Source organism: Chanos chanos, chromosome 5 (assembly GCF_902362185.1).
Source record: "Chanos chanos chromosome 5, fChaCha1.1, whole genome shotgun sequence".
In the NCBI taxonomy this organism is placed as follows: Eukaryota; Metazoa; Chordata; class Actinopteri; order Gonorynchiformes; family Chanidae; genus Chanos; species Chanos chanos.
In genome coordinates, this window is record NC_044499.1 from 43,983,557 (window position 1) to 44,001,625 (window position 18,069).

Below are 18,069 nucleotides of genomic sequence, written 5' to 3' on the forward strand. Positions count from 1 at the left end.
TTGCTATGGCTACTGAGTTCCAGAGTTTCTGATGAAAGAACAAAGAGGAGGGAAATTTCTGGGAATGGATACGTAACGGTTCTGAGAAGCGACCAGAAGTGCCCTGGATTGTGATAAATCAAGGTTGATAAAAGTCATGTGCCCTGTGATGCATTATGGAGGTTATTCTTTGTATGGATTTTGACTGCAAGCCTGTATGATTGAATGTAAACTATTTAAGCATTTTCGTGTATTTCTACAGATTTCTCTACAGCTCTGCAAACACTGTTTTTGGACATGAAATGTGTGAGGTGTTTTAAAATGACTATTATATTTTGACAGATGTTAAAGTAATTGAATGTGCTTATGCTGACTTGTAATTTTTTTTTAAAACAAAGCATTTACTTAATCTGTACATTTTGCTGTCATTTAAACAGTTGAAATAAACAGACAGTTTTGTTTTCAGTTTTGCTTTTCATTCACATGTGTTACCTTTGAAAACAGAATTAGCAATGCTGCATACACCACACAAAAAAAGCAAAACAACAATAACAACACTAAGACCACAATTCATATGAGTGTGTACACAGACATGAGTGCTAATAACAATATTCTTTACTCTCAAAGTATCTTAAAAAAACAAAAAACAAACTAATACTCTTTTACTCAATGTCTGAGCTAAATATTTTCGGTCTTGGTCTTCTTGGAAGCTGGAGCCTCTGCTTCATCTGTCTGTTTGGTGGTTGGTTGTACTTTCTTCACAGTGTGAATGATACCAAATGCAGTTGTTCTTGTCTCTGGAACAAGAGCACTTTAATCAGTGATGGAAACTCATTCTTGACAGTGACACATTACATACCTTGAGGCTGAAACGACTTTAAGATATTAGCAGCTAACATAATAGTAGAGAAACAGCAAAAAAAACAAAAAGGCGGAAAATGAAATAGCAGATCACTCACCTCCGTGTAGGAGAACAGATCGGCAGTTTGTAGACACTGCTGCTTTGGCATCTCCCTCAGAGAGACCAAACACTAGCCCCCTGTATTGTTTCTTCAGGATTACAACAAACAGGCATGAAACCCATTAAAATGCTACACACCAAACTCACCTCTTAACAGTACAAAGAAAAGGATACAAATTGGCGATGTCATATGGTCCACGTAACTCAAGGACCTGTAACAAACAGAAAAAAGTCTTTGAATGGTGCAAAGTGTCACATTTGCGGAAATAAGCGGAAACGTTGTTTAACATATAAAACAGAAAAAGTACTCCAAGTAGAGTTAAACTGACAACTGTTTTTGTAAATTGTAAATTAGTGACTATTTTACTCTCAAGTATTTTTCAGAAGGGATATTTGAATTCTACTTACAGTGCTTTTTTTTTTTTTTAGCACGAGTACTTCAACTTTTACTTTTTCCACCTCTGATACTAAAGCCTTTTGTCTGACACTCTTCAGAGTATGAAACGTCAGAAAGTGACAATTACCTGAGAAAAATTATAAACCCAGATGCAGATCAAAACGCACCAATCAGAAAAGACGTAGATGAGTTTTAGAACACCAACCGGCACGTTGAATACCCTGAGGTAACCAAAAGAATTCGCCGGAGAGTCCAAGTGAGAAACCGAACCCCTTCATGTCTACATGGCACTGTTTTTTTGGCTTTTATACAGACGGATTCCAAAACTCCTGAGTGAAAAGATGACCTTGCTGTGCCAATGATACGAAAACAATCCTCACTGCAAGTTTTTATTTTGGGTTGTTGAGCATATTCTGACATATGGCAGAGTCACGTTTTAGTGTTGTTTTAGGTTTTGATGTGCGAGGTGACTATACTCTTCACACAAATGTTTTTTGACGGATACTGGATGGAACATGCTGCTTCAACAGAGCTAAAATAGAGCAGAAGCTCTAACAACGGCTACTGGAACTAGCCTACCAAAAACTGTTGGCCAAGGAAGTTTATGATAGGATTTGACCCACAAGTGCACAGCATCCACGAATGTATGGTCTATGTCTACCTAAAACTCATAAACAAAATGTCCCACGTAGGCCCATTTTATCTGTGATTGGCTCTATACAACGTGAACTTGTCCAGTGGCTTTCAGAAGTTTTGGAACTTGTACTACAAGTACAACAAGTTTTTGTACTCTAAAAACTGCATCTTAGATTCATTTTCTTTAGCTAACTTTATCCAAAATCCTGAACTTAACCCAACAAAAACTTTTATGTGCCCTTTCAACATTAGCAGCCTTTTTACTAACGTGCCTTTAGATGAGACCATAGAGACTTGTGCTAATGCGTTGTACCGAGGACAGCTTGATAGCCCTCCATTCCCTGAGGAGGTTTTATTGAATTTATGGAGTCTGCCATCAGGTTGGTGGAGTTCATCTTCAACAATGAGATGTACCGCCAATTAGATGGAGTTGCTATGGGTAGTCCTCTGGGACCAGCGCTGCCGAATATCTTTGTTGGTTTTTATGAAAAATATTTTTTGGTTGCACACACAAACCTGCTGTGTATTTTTGCTATTTTGATGACATTTTCACCATTTTCCAAAAAGAATCTGAGTGCAATTGTTTCCCTCAAAACCTTAACTATTTGCACCAGTCTCTCAAATTTAATTTCGAAAAGGAGCAAAACAACTTCTTGCCTTTTCTTGATGTTTTCATTAAAAAAAAGTGAAACTGGATTTCTTACCATTGCTTATCGGAAACCAACTTTTAACGGCCTGTACATACGTTGGGATTCTTTCAGTCAAAAACAGAGAAAAATCAACCTTGTTAACACCTTACTTCATTAAGTGAGTTTTCACTAAACCCACTTTCTGGAAGACCCCCCAGGTACATACGACACATTTCCCAAAGATTAGGAGATAAGATAAAGCAGCATGTTCAATCCAGTATCCGTCCAAAAACATTTGCGCAAAGAGAATAGCCACATCGCACATCAAAACCTAAAACACTAAAACATGACTCTGTCATAGGTCAGCATCTACTCAACAACCCAAAACAAAAACTTACCGAGAGGACTGTTTTTGTATCATTGGCCGAGCAAGGTCACCTCTTCACTTAGGAGTTTTCGAATCTGTCTATATAAAAGCCATTAAAAAACAGTGCTATGTAGACAGAAAGAGTTCATTTTGTCACTTGGACATTTTGTCACTTGGACTTGGCTAACTCTATTGGTCATCTAACAGTGTGCTGATTAGTGTTCTGAACACAGTACCAATTCATCTACACCTTTTCTGATTGGACCATTTCAGACCGCATCTGGGTTTATAATTTTTCTCAGGTGATTGTTTTGGTTACTTTCTGACGTTTCATACTCTGAGGAATGTCAGACAAAAAGCTTTAGTATGTCAAACAATGTTTCCGATTTTTTCCCGCAATGGTGAAGTAGAAAAAACTAAATACTTAACCAATAAGTACCAAACCAAAAATATTAGCGAAGCAACATCTTGCATAATGATAGGAACTTTACCTTTTCTGCCGCACTGGACAAAATTACATTCTGTTAAAAAAAAAAAAAAAACACTTAAAGTAAAGCATTGGATAAACAAAACATAAGTGTATGATATCCTGTGTGTTGGCTATGACAATATTTCACCTATATTACCTTCCCTTTGCATATCTCCATCAAGCAAAGAGCGTTTGCAATTGTGTATTTCCTCATGGTGGAGTCTCTGATCGCTGGTGTGTAGCAAATCTCAAAAAACACTCCCCGTTCAATAGCCTAAACCAACACAGAGCATTCCAATCAGCACAGCACACTATAGTAAACCGGGGGAACTCTTTCCTTTTACATTGAAAAAAAAAAAACTCTCAAGGAGAACTCTTTCCTTTTGGATTGAAAAATAAATGTTTCGACAATGCGTTGGTGCCCAATCATGGCAAGTCAAAGCGACTTACCCCATTTACTGGAGATCTTTTGAAATGGAAAGGCTGCTTTTCAGTTGTGGCTATACAGATGATATCCACATCAAATGTCATGCAAGCTGTCTGTTGATGTTAAAGGGACAACAATGATAAGTGAATAAGTGAAATGGCTTTGGAATAACACTTTTCATATTTCTGGGTCACCTTCAGGAATAAAATGCAATGAGTGCAGAAGTGGGAAGGGTGAAAAAAGAATGTACACAGTCAAAAAAAACAAAAACAAAATTGCCTAACAGACGCACATGAAACAGCTTCTCCGTCTTAGGATACACAGCCACGAGATCAAAGGACTTATATTCAGCAGTGGGCCTCTAAAAGCAAAATCATGAAAGAACCTGGTAAGTATATCAAACATTTGGTAATGTGAAAGCACAAATCATATCATTTTGAATTATAACATGAAGCTCTGTTTATGTACTTACGAAGTGAGCTGCATCAGCAGTCACCACTGTAAGACGGTTCACCACTTTGATAGGACTGGATTTACCCTTTGCAATACATATTTGAAAAGAGATTATTCACTTCAGGACCACAGATACAACATAAACATGCAGAATTCACTGTAATTACCTGTACTATCGGGAGCTTTTCAAATAGTTCTGTCACACTTTTTGGTCTAGGAATTTCCTGTGACAACAATGCAGGAAGTCAGTTACAATAAAATCTTAGAATTATTTTAAAGATAAGGAGAGGCATTCTCTTGAGTCATACCTGTTTCTTTTGCTGAAATTCAACCGTATAATTGATGGCAACAGTGGAATAGCCAACTAAACGGGAACATAACATGAGAGGTGTGACACAAATAATCAATTACATCATGACAACACGGTATGTCCTGATGTGAAGTCAATAATTCTAGCTTGCATCCATCGAAAGAGACTTGTGTTTATAAGCCTGATGCTGACACATGAATGAGGACAACTTTGAGAGCCGGATACCATTTTAATAACTCATGGTGTAGATACTAGAGACACAGCACATCGCTTGCACAGATAATGTTCTTTTGATTGAGTATTTATTTTAAAAGATTATGCAAGGATGATACTTACGGTGCGCAGCTGTTTCAATCATAGCTTGCAGCCGTTTTCTGTCGGTAGTGTAGCTAATATTCAAGTCCATGAATACAGACATCTTCCTTGGACCAAATTGGTTGACTTTATTTTAGACTTGGAGCTTCTGATGAATGTTTAGTGGAGACTCAAGCTGTGAACCCTTACTGGAATGCAATAAAATACTCTGACATTTAAGCAGACTGCAGAATAGTCAACGAACAGCTAAACTAACATTTTTCAGACTACCAACTGTTCGCATTCGCGTGGAATGAGGATCCGCACATGGTAAATTCGTACAACGCTTGCGCAGTAAAACATCACGGTTTATGTAGTTCAATAGTCGGAAGGCATTCGTGGGCAGTAACGAAAGAATAGAAAATAAAGAACTACATGAAGAAGACTTCTACTACCATGGGCCTTTGCGGCAATTCTAAGCTCACCGATTGGCCCAATTTGAAAACAAGACCGCGACTCTGACTTGTAGCGTTAGTTGACTACAGGCGCAGGGTATACGGGTTAGATGCTTACTTAGTCTTAGTTTGTTGGGTTTACTAACTGAATCTAGACAATAATAGATAAACAGTAGGTCTGCCATTCCCTACTGATGGGATCCCTATCATAATTCATCTTGCTGTCGTATTAAAACATTATAACCACAGCCAGGTACGCTTTCTATTTCCCTTTCAAATTCATTTAGCTAAAATAACTTAGCTACTTAGCTCATTGTCAGCGCCTATTAACACAGCGTGACTTTCTCGCTGAGCCGACAAAATGAGATTGGTTTACTCCAGATTAAAGTTATACATAATGTTATATAAATTATACCTCGAAAATTCACTGCATTGTTTATGTATATCCTGCCTAAATGTCTGTCTTTACAGACATATTCCAGGGGCAAAACAGCAGCAGTCTACCAGTGTCAACTCATAGCAAGTTTATCTCGGTGCGCTCATGTGCTTTTTGTTGTTGTTGTTTTGTTGTATGTTTCTTTGTTTAGGATGATGGAATCCTGTTTAAATTATAAACCCCAGAGAGTAGGATCTGTTGTTGTTGAAGATTTGAAGAAAAACCTTTTTTCAGAATTCTCCAAAATACCCACAGAATCTCAGGTAACATAACCCACGCTACGATTTTTTTTTTTTAAGTGTTCTCTTTCATACAGATTAAACACTTTAATAGCATCACTCCCTCTGTGTCACAGGAAGCAGTGTTACTGGAGAAGGAACATTTGCAGGTTTACCTCCGTATTCGTCCGTTTACCGCTGCAGAGAGTGATCTGGGTGAATCACAGGTAGGCTATATATCAAATTCTAATAGACTGACTGAATAGTAGATTGTATAACATTTGTCAGCCGGAGAAGAACAGTATAACAATGCCTAATGGGACAGCATTTTTAAAACTTGGTTAAGTGAGGTTGTAAATCTTTCTGTGCCCATTTCGCATTAATAAAATCATCTTTTATTTTCACTGCTTTATAGGAGTGCGTTACGATTGAACCACCAAACACAGTGGTACTAAAGGCTCCGAGAACATCTCTGTCTGCCAGACAGAGTGATAAATGGGGTCCTCAGATTGCTCAACGTTTCCAGTTTTCACAGGTGAGAACATTACAGTGTTGTCATTGCTGACATCAGGACTGGATTTGAGCTCCTAGTATTTTTAATCACAAGTTTGTGGAATGACATACTGCCAAATGCATTTTCCAGGTGTATGGACCAGAAACCACCCAAAGACAAATATTTGATGGCTCAACCAAAAGCCTTGTAAAAGATGTTCTGGAAGGAGGGAATTCTGTGGTGTTCACTTATGGTGTAACTAATGCCGGGAAGACATTTACTTTTCTGGGTAAACCTTTTTTTTTTTTTTTTTACTTTGTTTTGTTCTGAAGAAATTTCCTTCCAGTAGCACAGATATGAATTTAAATATGTAAATTTGATTAGTGGCCTAACTCTGAATATTGCTTGAATTGGTTGTATATTGGTTGAGTTAAAAAATGATTTTGTAACCCCAGACGAAATGCCTGGCAGGGAAGTCCTCTTCATATGCAAAAAAAAGCCCCTATGCACCATAACTCATTTACTGTATACTCTCTTAACATGAGAAATGGGCCCTAGATCGTGCTCCTTTCACTGAGTGGTGATGAATGCTTTCCCTTTAATGGTAAAGGCCCTGAGACGGATGGTGGAATTCTACCAAGGTCCCTGAATGTTATCTTCAATAGCATCGAGGGACGAATCTACACACAAAATAACATCAAACCGCATCGATGTGTAGACTTTACAAGGCTAACGAAAGACCAGCAGGATGAGGAAGCAGCAAACAAAAGAAACATTCTTCGGAGATTCAAAGAGGTAATTTTTTTCCTCCAAAAAGTTTATGCACTGGTTTGCATATTATCAAGTATTTTAGTCATAGAAGAAGTTTGGGATAATAATTCGCATTTTGAAGTTGTCTTGGTGTTACGCTCACCACACTTGGATTTTTTTTAATCCTCTAGGGTAATTCTCAGAATACCATGTCCTCAATGTCCAGTTCATGTGGCAAAACTTTGCTTGAAGGCAAGTGTTTTTTTTCTGTTTCCAAACTGCGTTCCATCCATATTGGTGTCTTAATATTTCAGATATTGTAAATATTGTTGTATATTTGACAACATCTGTTGTGGTAATGTCTTTTGACTCTTGAAGTTGGATTGAATGCTGCTTACTTTGAGAGTTTTTATTTTGTGGTGTTAAAGAGAGTTGTTTTTTTCCAGGTTCTTTGTCCAGTGATGTGGATGGACAGATCGACGGAGATAGTCTCTGTATGGAGGATGACCCTCATGTTAAATTCTCAGTATGGGTGTCCTTTTGTGAAATCTACAATGAAAGCATTCACGACTTGCTTGATCTTATTCCAAATGGTTCGCAAAAAAGGAATGTTTTGAGACTTTCACAAGACATCAAAGGCAATGCATTTGTCAAAGGTAAAAATGATTTTTCCTCAGTCTTACTCTCCTGGTGTCTTATTGTCATGCTGAATGAGGGAAGCTCCTAAACATAATTCGATGATAAAACCTAGTAGCACACCCATTGGGGTTCCAGTGATACCACTGTATGTTGTTCATATTCTAATTATGAAGTCAAATCGTGGTTAAGGTTTAGTTCTGAGTTGAAGCATGATGTTTCTGGATAAATCAAACCTATGTGTGTCATGTAACTCTTCCATGACAGACTGCAAAAACAGAGCTTTTCTTCAAGTATTTCCTAAAGCAGTCCTTATTAGTAGCTCCTCACATTTATTGCGGATGTGCAGTTTTGTCTAGTTTAATCAAAGAAATGATACCTATAATACCATATTACATACCATGTAATTACCATGTTACATACCATGTAATAATAGATTCTGAACACCACACTGATTCTGATTTTTACTCTGAACATTTCCATTTTCTGTCAGATCTTAAGTGGATTCAGGTGAACAATGCAAATGAAGCTTACAAAATTGTGAAAATTGGACGGAAAAATCAAAGTTTTTCCTCCACAAAGCTCAACAATGTTTCAAGCAGAAGGTAAGTCTCAGTTTTAAACAATTCCTTGTCATATTAGGCCGGTACGTTTTCATTTTGTTTTAAGAAGTGAAAATATATTTTATTGGAATAAGATATCACATTTTATGGATTTATTTGTGCTCTTAATGCAAAAATATAATCAAAACTTTTTTTCCCTCAGCCATAGCATATTCTCAATCCGGATTTTGCGGATTGAAGACGTAGGTGTTCCACGAGTTCAGACAATTAGCGAGTAAGTATATTCCAGCATGCCAGCGTGTCAAACGGTTCCTCACAGAATGAAACTGTGCTTAGTTCTTTTTTTTTTGATCAATCTTGTTTTCCCCCATATTTTTTTCAAAGGCTGACTTTATGCGATCTAGCCGGATCAGAGAGATGTGCAAAAACTCAGAACAGAGGAGACCGGTTAAAAGAGGCAGGGAACATTAACACTTCGCTGCTGACACTGGGAAAATGCATCAACGCACTGAGACTCAACCAGACTCAGTCAAAGTGAGTGATTGACGTTTCTCATGTGACTATGACATCGGAAGGGTTGCTGCTGATATTTCTGTGTTCTGTAAATGGTTGTTTTGGTGCTTTGCATGTCATGTTTTGGCCTAATTTATTTGTCTTGTTTCACTCTTTATTGTCTGTGTGTATTTTATTGTCATTTATGTTGCTGTAGTATTAATATCCATGAGTGATTATCAAATCAATGTTCATATTTTGTTGTTAAACTTCCTGTAGGTTCCAACAACACATTCCTTTCAGAGAGAGCAAGCTTACTCACTATTTGCAGGGTTTTTTCTGTGGCCGTGGGAAAGCCTGCATGATTGTCAATATCAATCAGTGTGCCTCTATGTATGATGAAACCCTGAATGTTCTCAAATTCTCTGCAGTGGCTCAAAAGGTCAGTGAGTTCATCAGAGTTTCATAGTGTATGTCAGCCAGTAGTCAAAAAATGTGTGTGGATTTTTTTTGCACTGTGACGGAAGTAGCTACTTAGATAAAGTAAAAATAACGCTGTTACTATGTTACTAAGCAAGAGTCTAATGTCATTGTCGGCTCTTAATGCATGACGGTGCTATTTACACAAGTTCTTCACTCAAACAACAGGTTGTGGTTCTCAACCCCAAATCTGCTTTCATCGTGCCCAAGAGATCAGCCAGGGACGTTTCTCTCATCATTAACAGTGCAGACAGCAGAGAGCCTCTGGGCAGAAGAAAGAGTTCACTCATGGGTTGGGACATGAGTCTGGAGGATGTGCAGGAGGATGAATGTGATGATGATGATGTCGAAGAAGAGGAAGAAGAAGAAAGTGAAGAAGAGAGCATGGTGGAAGACACTATTCTGGAAGCAGGAGAAGATCAATGTGTATCTCAGGTGTGATTTTTTTTTTTTTTTTTTTTTTTTTTGGTGATTGATTTTTTTTTTTTTTTATTTCTTTGCAAAACATGTATACTTCGTTGTGTCTTCAATTATTTTGATAACGTTTCAGTTGTTATTGTTCTGTCAAGTTAAAGGAGCAGATTGAAGAGCTCAAGGAGAAACTTTGTAGGGAGCAATCCGAAAAACTGGTGTTAGAATCTCGTATCCGTGAGGAGGTTAACACTGAATTCATGGAGCTGTTTTCTAACATGGAAAAGGATTATAAGTAAGTTATGCCATTTCCATTTCAACAAAAGGAGATGACTTCCTTATCATTAAAAATCACATGAACTTATTGTAAGCCTCTTTTTTCCCCCCGCAGCGAACGTCTTCAGAGAGAAAAAGAGATTGTTGAGGAGCGTGCTGAGAGGAGGTTGGAAATACTTAAAAATTTAGTCAACAGAAATGCCAGTGAATTGGCAGCTGCTAGCTGTGCTGAAGAATCAACACAGGTAATTCTATCTATTTCCACACCTGTTCAACTGTAGGAAATCATTTCAATTCTGTTTACCTCCACATTCGCTTTGTTAAACAAAATAGGGAGAGCGTGCTATGTTTTGTTTGTCTGCTTGTTTAAACCTTTTTTTTTTTTTTTTTCCAACCAGGAAGCAAAGATAGCGTTTTTGAATGGGATGATTGAGACGATGCGGGATGACCTGGCTAAGATAAAGATGGATGCAGAGACGGCGCAGACGTGCTTGGTAAATGAGCCTGATTCCCCCGGCACCATCGGCAGTCTGAGAGCACAGCTGGAGGAGTTAAACCAAGAGCTCCTCAAAAGCCGGCAGCTCCTCAGCCTTAAAACCAAGGGTGAGTTCGCGTGTTTTTGTTTTTTGGGGGTTTTTTTTTACCGACGCTTGTCAAATAAACAGCGAGCCCAGCAAAGGCTGTTCTGAGCTTATTTCTCTAATTTCATTTCAGAATTAGAAACGACACAAGCTCAGACACAGGAGTCAAATGAGCTGCTACAAGAGGCAGAAAGGGTACGTCCTGTTTTGGAGTTTGGTCTGTTGAGGGAGGATGATTCACTGTAAATGCATCCCACTAATGTCAAAATAATGTATGTATTTTTTTTTTTTTTTTACCCTTTCTTGTCCTACAATTTTATAGAATTTGGAAAGTCAGACCATGAAGTGTCAGGAACTTATGGCAATTTGTCAAGAAAAGGATGATGTGATAGTCAAACTACAGACAGCATTGGACCAGAATGTTGAGACAGCTACTAAAGATGTAAGTAAAAGATGTCACTTCATTGTTAACAAGAACTCGGTTCAGTGTCATGATAGTTGCAGGTTGTAAAGTCGGTGTTTTCAATATGGTTTTAAAGGTGAATTTTTTTTTTTAATCTTCTTCTTCTTCTGCTCTTCAGAGGGTCTTGATTGATAGTATCAAGGAGGAAATCTTACACTTAAGAAATAATTGCAAATGCGTGAGGAGTAATGACCACGTCTCTGATGAAGAGGGAAGAGAAAGCCAAGTGGGTTTGGTGAAGAGTAGAAATTTAGATATTCAGAAGCTTGTGGAGGAGGTGAAATCAAAAGATGAGATCCTTGATGAGCTCAGATATGAGAAGAGTTCACTTGAGCACACTGTACAGTGTTTGACCAAGGACCTTGAAAAGCAAGAACAAGCTTGTGAGGCTGCCCTCTCCTCTCTCACCGCAGAGAGAACAGAAACAGCCAAACTCACGGATGAGAATAAGGCCCTTACCAGTGAGCTTCGTCTGCTCCAGGTCACAGCATACGAGTTGAGCACAAAGCTGAAGTCCACAGAGTCAAAATTAAGCACTCAGAAAGAGATCACAGACAAACTTACTGAAGATCTAGAGGCAACAAAGACACTTCTTAAAGAACGTGATGATGAATCCAGTGTGCAATCCAAAACCATTGAATCTTTAATGCGAGAGGCAGAGCGTTTGCGTCAGAAACTCGCCAAAGAAGAGTTCTCGCCGGCGCAGAGGAGCAGCTCCGCCTTCCGAGACACCATAGAAGCGCTTCGCAAAGAGTGCGAGAAGATGGTTGGGACATCCCAAGATAAAAACCTGCAGATAGAGAATATGGAGAAGGAGCTGAATCAGGCCAGAGAGCAGGTCCGTCTTCTGGAACAGCAGTGCCATCAGCTGAGACAGGAACGAGACGTCCAGAGCGACAAGATCCAGAGCTTGCTCAGCTCCTACGAAGCAGAGAAGCTCACAGCGAAACAAATGAGAAGCACCCACTGCGAACAACAAGCAACACTCGAGCAGCAGTTGGCTGAGCTTCAAGAGCAGGTCCAGGCCTCCAGAAGCAGCTCCGACAGAATTACTAAGCTGGAGAATGAACTCGCTGCCAAAGAGTCCCAGATTCAATCTCTGCAGGAAAACCTACGGGAGGCTCAGATCCAACTGGGCCAAGAACAGGAGGAGAGGAGGAGAGACAGATGTAGAGCAAGAGATGAAGAGGAAGAGCAGAGGATGGAGATCTCCAGACAAAGAGATGAAACAAAGAAGAGAATAACAGAAGTCAAGGCAGAACTGGCACAAAAGGATGGAGCATTGGAGAGAAGCGCCCAAGAGCTTTCAAAGCACGTTCTCTTTTTACATACATTTTTTTTTATGTTGTCTCTGTTAAATCAGATGTTTAGATTTGTTTTGAGTATGGTGTGAGGGAACCCAAATGATTAAGAATAGCTTATAACATGCACAGACGGCTCTGAAATATTGACGGACTTTGTCCTCTTGTAGGTCAGAAGAATTAGTGAATGATGGATTGGATAAAATCAAGAGTTTAAGCCTTGAGCTGCAGATCAAAGAGAAGGAAATCTCAGATCTAACAGAACAGCTGACAGATCGTAATACACAGATTGATCGACTGCAGAAAGAGGTTAGTGTTTTTCCCGATAAACATTTTCCCAACAACAACAACACAAAAGGCCAGATTTTTGTTTAAAAGTCGAAGGTTTTCCCTCTAGATTACGAGCATGAACGAAGAGAAGAAATCTCTTCAGCTGAAGCTGGGTGACTCAGAGAGGGTGAAGAATCAAGCTCTGATTAGCTTGAGTAGTATGGAGCGAACCATTCATCAGCTATCGACTGTGAGTCCTCCCCTATCTTTAAAGCTGACTGACTGCAGAAACGATGCTATCAGGCCACAGTTTATTTGGTTTACTTATTCCTTTTATTTATTTATTTACTTTATTTATTTATTTTCAGTCTCGGGGAGAAGCCAGCCGCGCGAAATCTGAAGCAAATTCCCCACGCGACCACAGAGACCGTCAAGGTATTTCTTAAAAAAAAAAAAAAAAAAAAGCTCATGCTGAAAAAAATTGAGTGTAGCATGAGAAATGTCAAACTGATTATGTCTCTCAGCCGCGTGTTAACCTTAAGACTCTTTTAATCTGGTTCTTTTGACATTGAATTCCATACCTTGTCGCCCTGTCTGATGTGAGCTGTGTTGTCATTCACCATGGGGAGATGTTTTATTTGTTTGTAGAGCCACCGGCAAAAGCTGTGGCAGTTGAGGACACACATCTTACCTTGACAGATCAAGAGAGGACACAGAAAAAACAAGAGCAGGAGCTAGAGGCAAAACTGAGACAGATTGAATCCTTGAGTAAAGGTGAGAGGACTCATTGCAATGCTTCATTCAGAGCTCACGAGTATTTTAAGCTTTTTCGATTTCTTTTTGGCTTAGGTTGACAGTGGCGCTCATACAGAAATGCGCATATTTTTTTCAGAGTTGATGAAGCTGAGGGAGAGATACCAAAGAGAAAGAACCGGTGATTCGGAGAACTCCCACGTTCCCCAGCGGGATTCAAACTCGGACGTTTCTGCGCGTCATGCGGGGCAAGGCGACGCAGGGATCTTAAAGGTAAGACGTAGAAAGCGTGGACCCTTTTTTTTTTTTTAATCATCGAAAAGCCCATTCCCCGCTTCGTGTCCTTTCGTTCGGCCATTTGAATTCGTCCGAGAGTAGAGGGAGAGCTTGCTGTAGGGAGGGGGGCGAGGGGGCGGGGGGGATGCATCCCTTTTGATGTTTGGGCTGCCTAATGAGAAGCAGCCGGCTGATAAGCGGAAAGGGCTGGAAAAGGAACAGATCTGGCCGGATGGAGCCACGGGGGCAGAGAGGGGAGGGCGACCGGAGGGCGGGAAACATGGCATGGCGCAGCTGGAAGTGGTAATAGGATCAGGCTTGCCTCTCTGACTTGAAGGGATACTTAGCCGTACAGGAGTAATTTATTTAGGCAGCAGGTTCCCTGATTTTTCTGTATCTTTTTTTTTTTTTTTTTTTTTCAGAGGCCTGCCAACAGGAGAGGCTGCCTGAGTTAAGATTAGACTGGCTTATTGTACAGGCTGCATACTGACAGACTCAGACCTGAGACAGGCTCACAAACCAACTCCGTTATTCAGAACATCTGTTACTTTCCTAATAGTAAACCAGCATTAAGACATCTTCAGGGGAACTGCCCAACTGTCATTTGTTAAGAAAGAGAGATTCGATAGAGCTTACAACACATTGAACATTGTGTTCAGTTGTGTATCACTGTACACAGTGATAATCATGTTCAGCTCACAGTCTTCTGTTATGAAAATTAATATTACATGTGGACTATATCATACAACTTACACAGCTGCTCAAATTTTTTGACGATTCTTGTTCTTTTAAGGAGGCTTTGAAAAAGCAACAGGCTGAGAAGGAAGGTGGTGGCCTTTCACAGTTGAAAAGGGAGAGAGAGGATTTCATCACATCCTGTCAATCTGAAAATGGTCGGACAGAAAACGACAAAAAGCCAAATGAACCCAGTGAAGGCCCTACCTCTCAAACACAAGAGGTCAGTAGAGAGCAGAAGACATACAATTACATGATAAATCTAAGTGGAATTAGTGTTTAATGATCCAAGCGAAGACTGTGTTAATGGCACATCTGGTTCAGAGATTATCTGCATTTATTCTCTCATGTTTATGCATGAGCTCTCTCTAGACTTACTGCTCCCTCTTCATTGTGATTGTATCTGTCCCTAATGAATGCGCCTTCATTCATGCCTTCATTAAGGAGTCGCAGCAGGTGTCTGTGCTGGACTCCTCAGTCATCTCCTCAGAGAGCGGCAAAAGCCAGCGCTTCCCTAAACCAGAGCTGGAAATCCACTTCAGCCCACTCAAACCTAACAGCGTGAACGTCAGGAGGCCGGGGGAAGACTCGCCCGTCACCATCAAAATTAGACGAACGGCCAGGAAGAGAAAGAGTGCTGAGCTGGAGGTGGATATGGGAGCTCATGAAACGGATTCTTTATTTTATGAGTCGCAGTTGACACGAGTCTCCAAAAAAAAATTTCATTAAAAAAGAAAAAAATTTATAGCCTTGTTTTATGCCTTTGCCATTACTGAAACTGTTGTCACCTTGGTTTGCACTCCCTGTGTGTGTCTGTGTCTGTGTGTGTGTGTGTGTGTGTGTCTGTGTGTGTGTGTCTGTGTGTGTGTGTCTGTGTCTGTGTGTGCACGTGTGTGTTAGGACCCAGTTGCATCTGAGAATAGGAAGAATGTTCGCCTCGGGGGGAATTCCAGGATGAACATTGAGTCAACAGAGGTATGAGTCTGTGTTTAATATGTACCCGCAAATACTTTCCTCTCTGTTTGTGATGAAGAAAAGAATGAGTTAATATTTGCTTTTTAACATGAAAATGCATTTAGCTATTTGTGTGTCAATATTTCTTGTTCATCAGTCGTCCACAGCGTTGAATAAAAAGGCCAATCGACCACAGCAGCAGGATTCTCCCGCAGGCCTGAAAAGCAAAAATGATGGGACTTTGCAGAAGATTGGTGACTTCATCCAGAGTTCTCCAACCCTCCTAGGGAGCAAAGGTCAGTACTGTCTTTCTACATTTGGCTCAGTCGATGAGATTGATTTTTGCACTCAGTCCAATAGTTTATATATCTCAACGTGGCTAAATGTCCTCCTCTGACCTTAGCCAAGAAGATCATTGGAATTGTGACTGCAAAATCCCCAGAGCCACAAAGCGTGCCCAGTAACAGGCCAAAGAGAACGAAACGCAAACTTTTCAAAACGCACGTTTCCTCTCCTATGGATATACCTTCTCAGCCAGTGAGTGGTCTGTTTTATAGCCGTGGTGCTAAATTATGTATATCTCTTTGAAAGTTTAAATGGCTTGTGCCTTTGAAATGTTCCACATTACTCTAGTTACAATTATATTTTTATAATGTTATAATGTACTAGTAAAATAGTTCTTTTTTTTTATTTAATATGTTGTGGTTAAATTAAAACTAAAAAAAAAATAAATGAATAAAAACATTGCTTGACTTTATTTTAGCAGATCGTTGGAACTGATGAAGATAAAGAAAGCGATCATCTCATTATCAAAAGAAAACTCAGGACGAGAACTGTGAAGAAATGAGACCATCTGTGGACATTGTTGTGGTCATCAGTTTTCTACATCTGTTTTTATTTCGCCTCTGTTTGTATGATAATCGTTTCTGGTGATGTATGGAGTTCATTTGTGTTCTTTTTATTCATGCAAGACTGAAATAATGTAAATAATGTGAGTTTTTTTTTTGTTTTTTTTTTTATGGAAATCTTACGTTTCTTACCGTTGGAATTATTATAACGCTGCTGCATCTGCTGCATTTTTATAAGAGCGGTGCCTCTGTCAGGGGCCCTGTTGTTTTCAGTCAAATCTTTTTACAGTTACATACAAACCATCGAATCGCCACTGTTAACATCCATTACCATCCTTCATTTTGTTAGAACTACATACATTTTTTAGTAAATTTATACAATAATTTGGTCAGTTTAAAATTGTCAGTCTCCTCAAAAAATGCCTTTGGGGTAAAAAAAAGAACTGTTGACCATATTAAGAGCATACCCATTAAAACGTAACTGTAAGCATGTCGTGCAAGGCTTTGTGTGATGCTTTACACGGACAAACAGAACCTGTTGAAGAGAACAGGCATTGTTCTTGCTGTATGTTTGGGGTCAGTGTGGGAGATAATGGTCATTTATTACCAGTGTCAGTGAGTAGAGGGAAGCTGTCATGTAAGAAGCGTAAGTAATACATTTTATCTGACTTCTTGATCTCTATCCATTTTACACAGTCAGGTCACAGCTGCAGTCATTCTGTCTCCACTGTCTGAGGTGAAATGAATGTGACACTGCAAACATGAATAGTTTGTTATTGTTTTTGTACTTTATCATTGTGGAGTGCTAACTTTACACAGTCAGAAGATTAATCAATAGTGTTGGGTCTGCTGAAAAGCTGCGCTTCTATCAATATTTGAGAGTGTAGTATGTTTTTGTTTGTTTGTTTTTACACTTTGTCATTGCAAGTCATTTAGAGATCTGTAGTTGATATTCAGAGGGAGTCTGGTCTGGTGAGAAAAAGGCTGGAGTCAGAATCAAATTTTGTTAGTCAAGACCATGAACATAGTGAGTTTTGTCCAGCCGTATGTATGCTATAATAAACACCACGCAATAATAACAAGTTTACAGGTCATAATGCCATAACGTGAGCTACATAAATAAGCTATACCTTAACACTGTTGAATATAGAAAGCCAATGTGTCTAGTTACCACCATTCTTTGCAGTGCTTGACTGAAATAAATAAATAAAACAGACCAGCATATTCATGTATGGGAGAACTGCCAGGGATGTGTTTAGTGAGTAGAATTTCCATAAACTAAAATTCTGATCCAACCACTTAAAAGTGAAATGTGAATAGAGTCCAAAGGCTCTTGGGATTCATTCTGAATAGTATGACCCCCGTTTTACTTGTAAATATGTCTCTTTTTTTTCTGACTCAATATAATTATGATCTACAAGGCTGGGAAAGAGCCGGCTGCATTTTAGAGAGACATACATCTGAGCTGAGGATAAAAATGATGGAGGGCGTCATCTCGACTTCTCGAAAATATGCTCCGAGAGCATTGCTAAGGTTTTCAAATAGATGGCGGGGAAGTTTTACCTAGCATCACCCCCCCTCCCCCCAACCCACCACAGTGTGATGAATTGATTGACATCTCTACTGTGTCATGGTTGTTTATCAGTTCAGTCTCTGGTTCGCTAGGGGCCATCAGATGAGCAGCTGTGCCCCATGCTGTGCTTGTCAACACTTCCTGCCTAGAAAAGAGCTGCACAGTTTAGTATCCTGTTATAAT

General features: G+C 39.4%; 2 protein-coding genes across 2 annotated transcripts; one reads left to right on the plus strand and one right to left on the minus strand.

Moving 5' to 3' along the window:
- Positions 1-598: 598 nt before the first annotated feature.
- On the minus strand, positions 599-5,087 carry rpp30 (ribonuclease P/MRP 30 subunit). The gene is made up of 11 exons (XM_030775738.1): positions 4,965-5,087; positions 4,627-4,682; positions 4,486-4,542; positions 4,338-4,403; positions 4,158-4,226; positions 3,889-3,978; positions 3,596-3,712; positions 3,461-3,490; positions 1,115-1,152; positions 939-1,018; positions 599-776 (listed from the first exon to the last, which is right to left on the minus strand). The coding sequence occupies exons 1-11, from the start codon at positions 5,044-5,046 to the stop codon at positions 658-660; spliced, it is 804 nt and encodes a 267-aa protein (XP_030631598.1). The 5' UTR covers positions 5,047-5,087; the 3' UTR covers positions 599-657.
- Positions 5,088-5,968: 881 nt separating this feature from the next.
- On the plus strand, positions 5,969-16,312 carry kif20bb (kinesin family member 20Bb). Its single transcript, XM_030775078.1, has 29 exons — positions 5,969-6,076; positions 6,169-6,258; positions 6,447-6,566; positions 6,675-6,813; positions 7,135-7,319; positions 7,466-7,526; positions 7,721-7,930; positions 8,404-8,515; positions 8,676-8,747; positions 8,858-9,007; positions 9,245-9,407; positions 9,614-9,880; positions 10,015-10,151; positions 10,248-10,377; positions 10,531-10,735; positions 10,847-10,908; positions 11,036-11,155; positions 11,295-12,487; positions 12,648-12,786; positions 12,875-12,997; positions 13,116-13,182; positions 13,396-13,521; positions 13,640-13,743; positions 13,960-14,022; positions 14,959-15,159; positions 15,412-15,486; positions 15,623-15,761; positions 15,869-16,002; positions 16,232-16,312. Exons 1-29 carry the CDS (start codon positions 5,969-5,971, stop codon positions 16,310-16,312), a joined length of 4,776 nt encoding a protein of 1,591 aa, XP_030630938.1.
- The last annotated feature ends 1,757 nt before the right edge of the window (positions 16,313-18,069 follow it).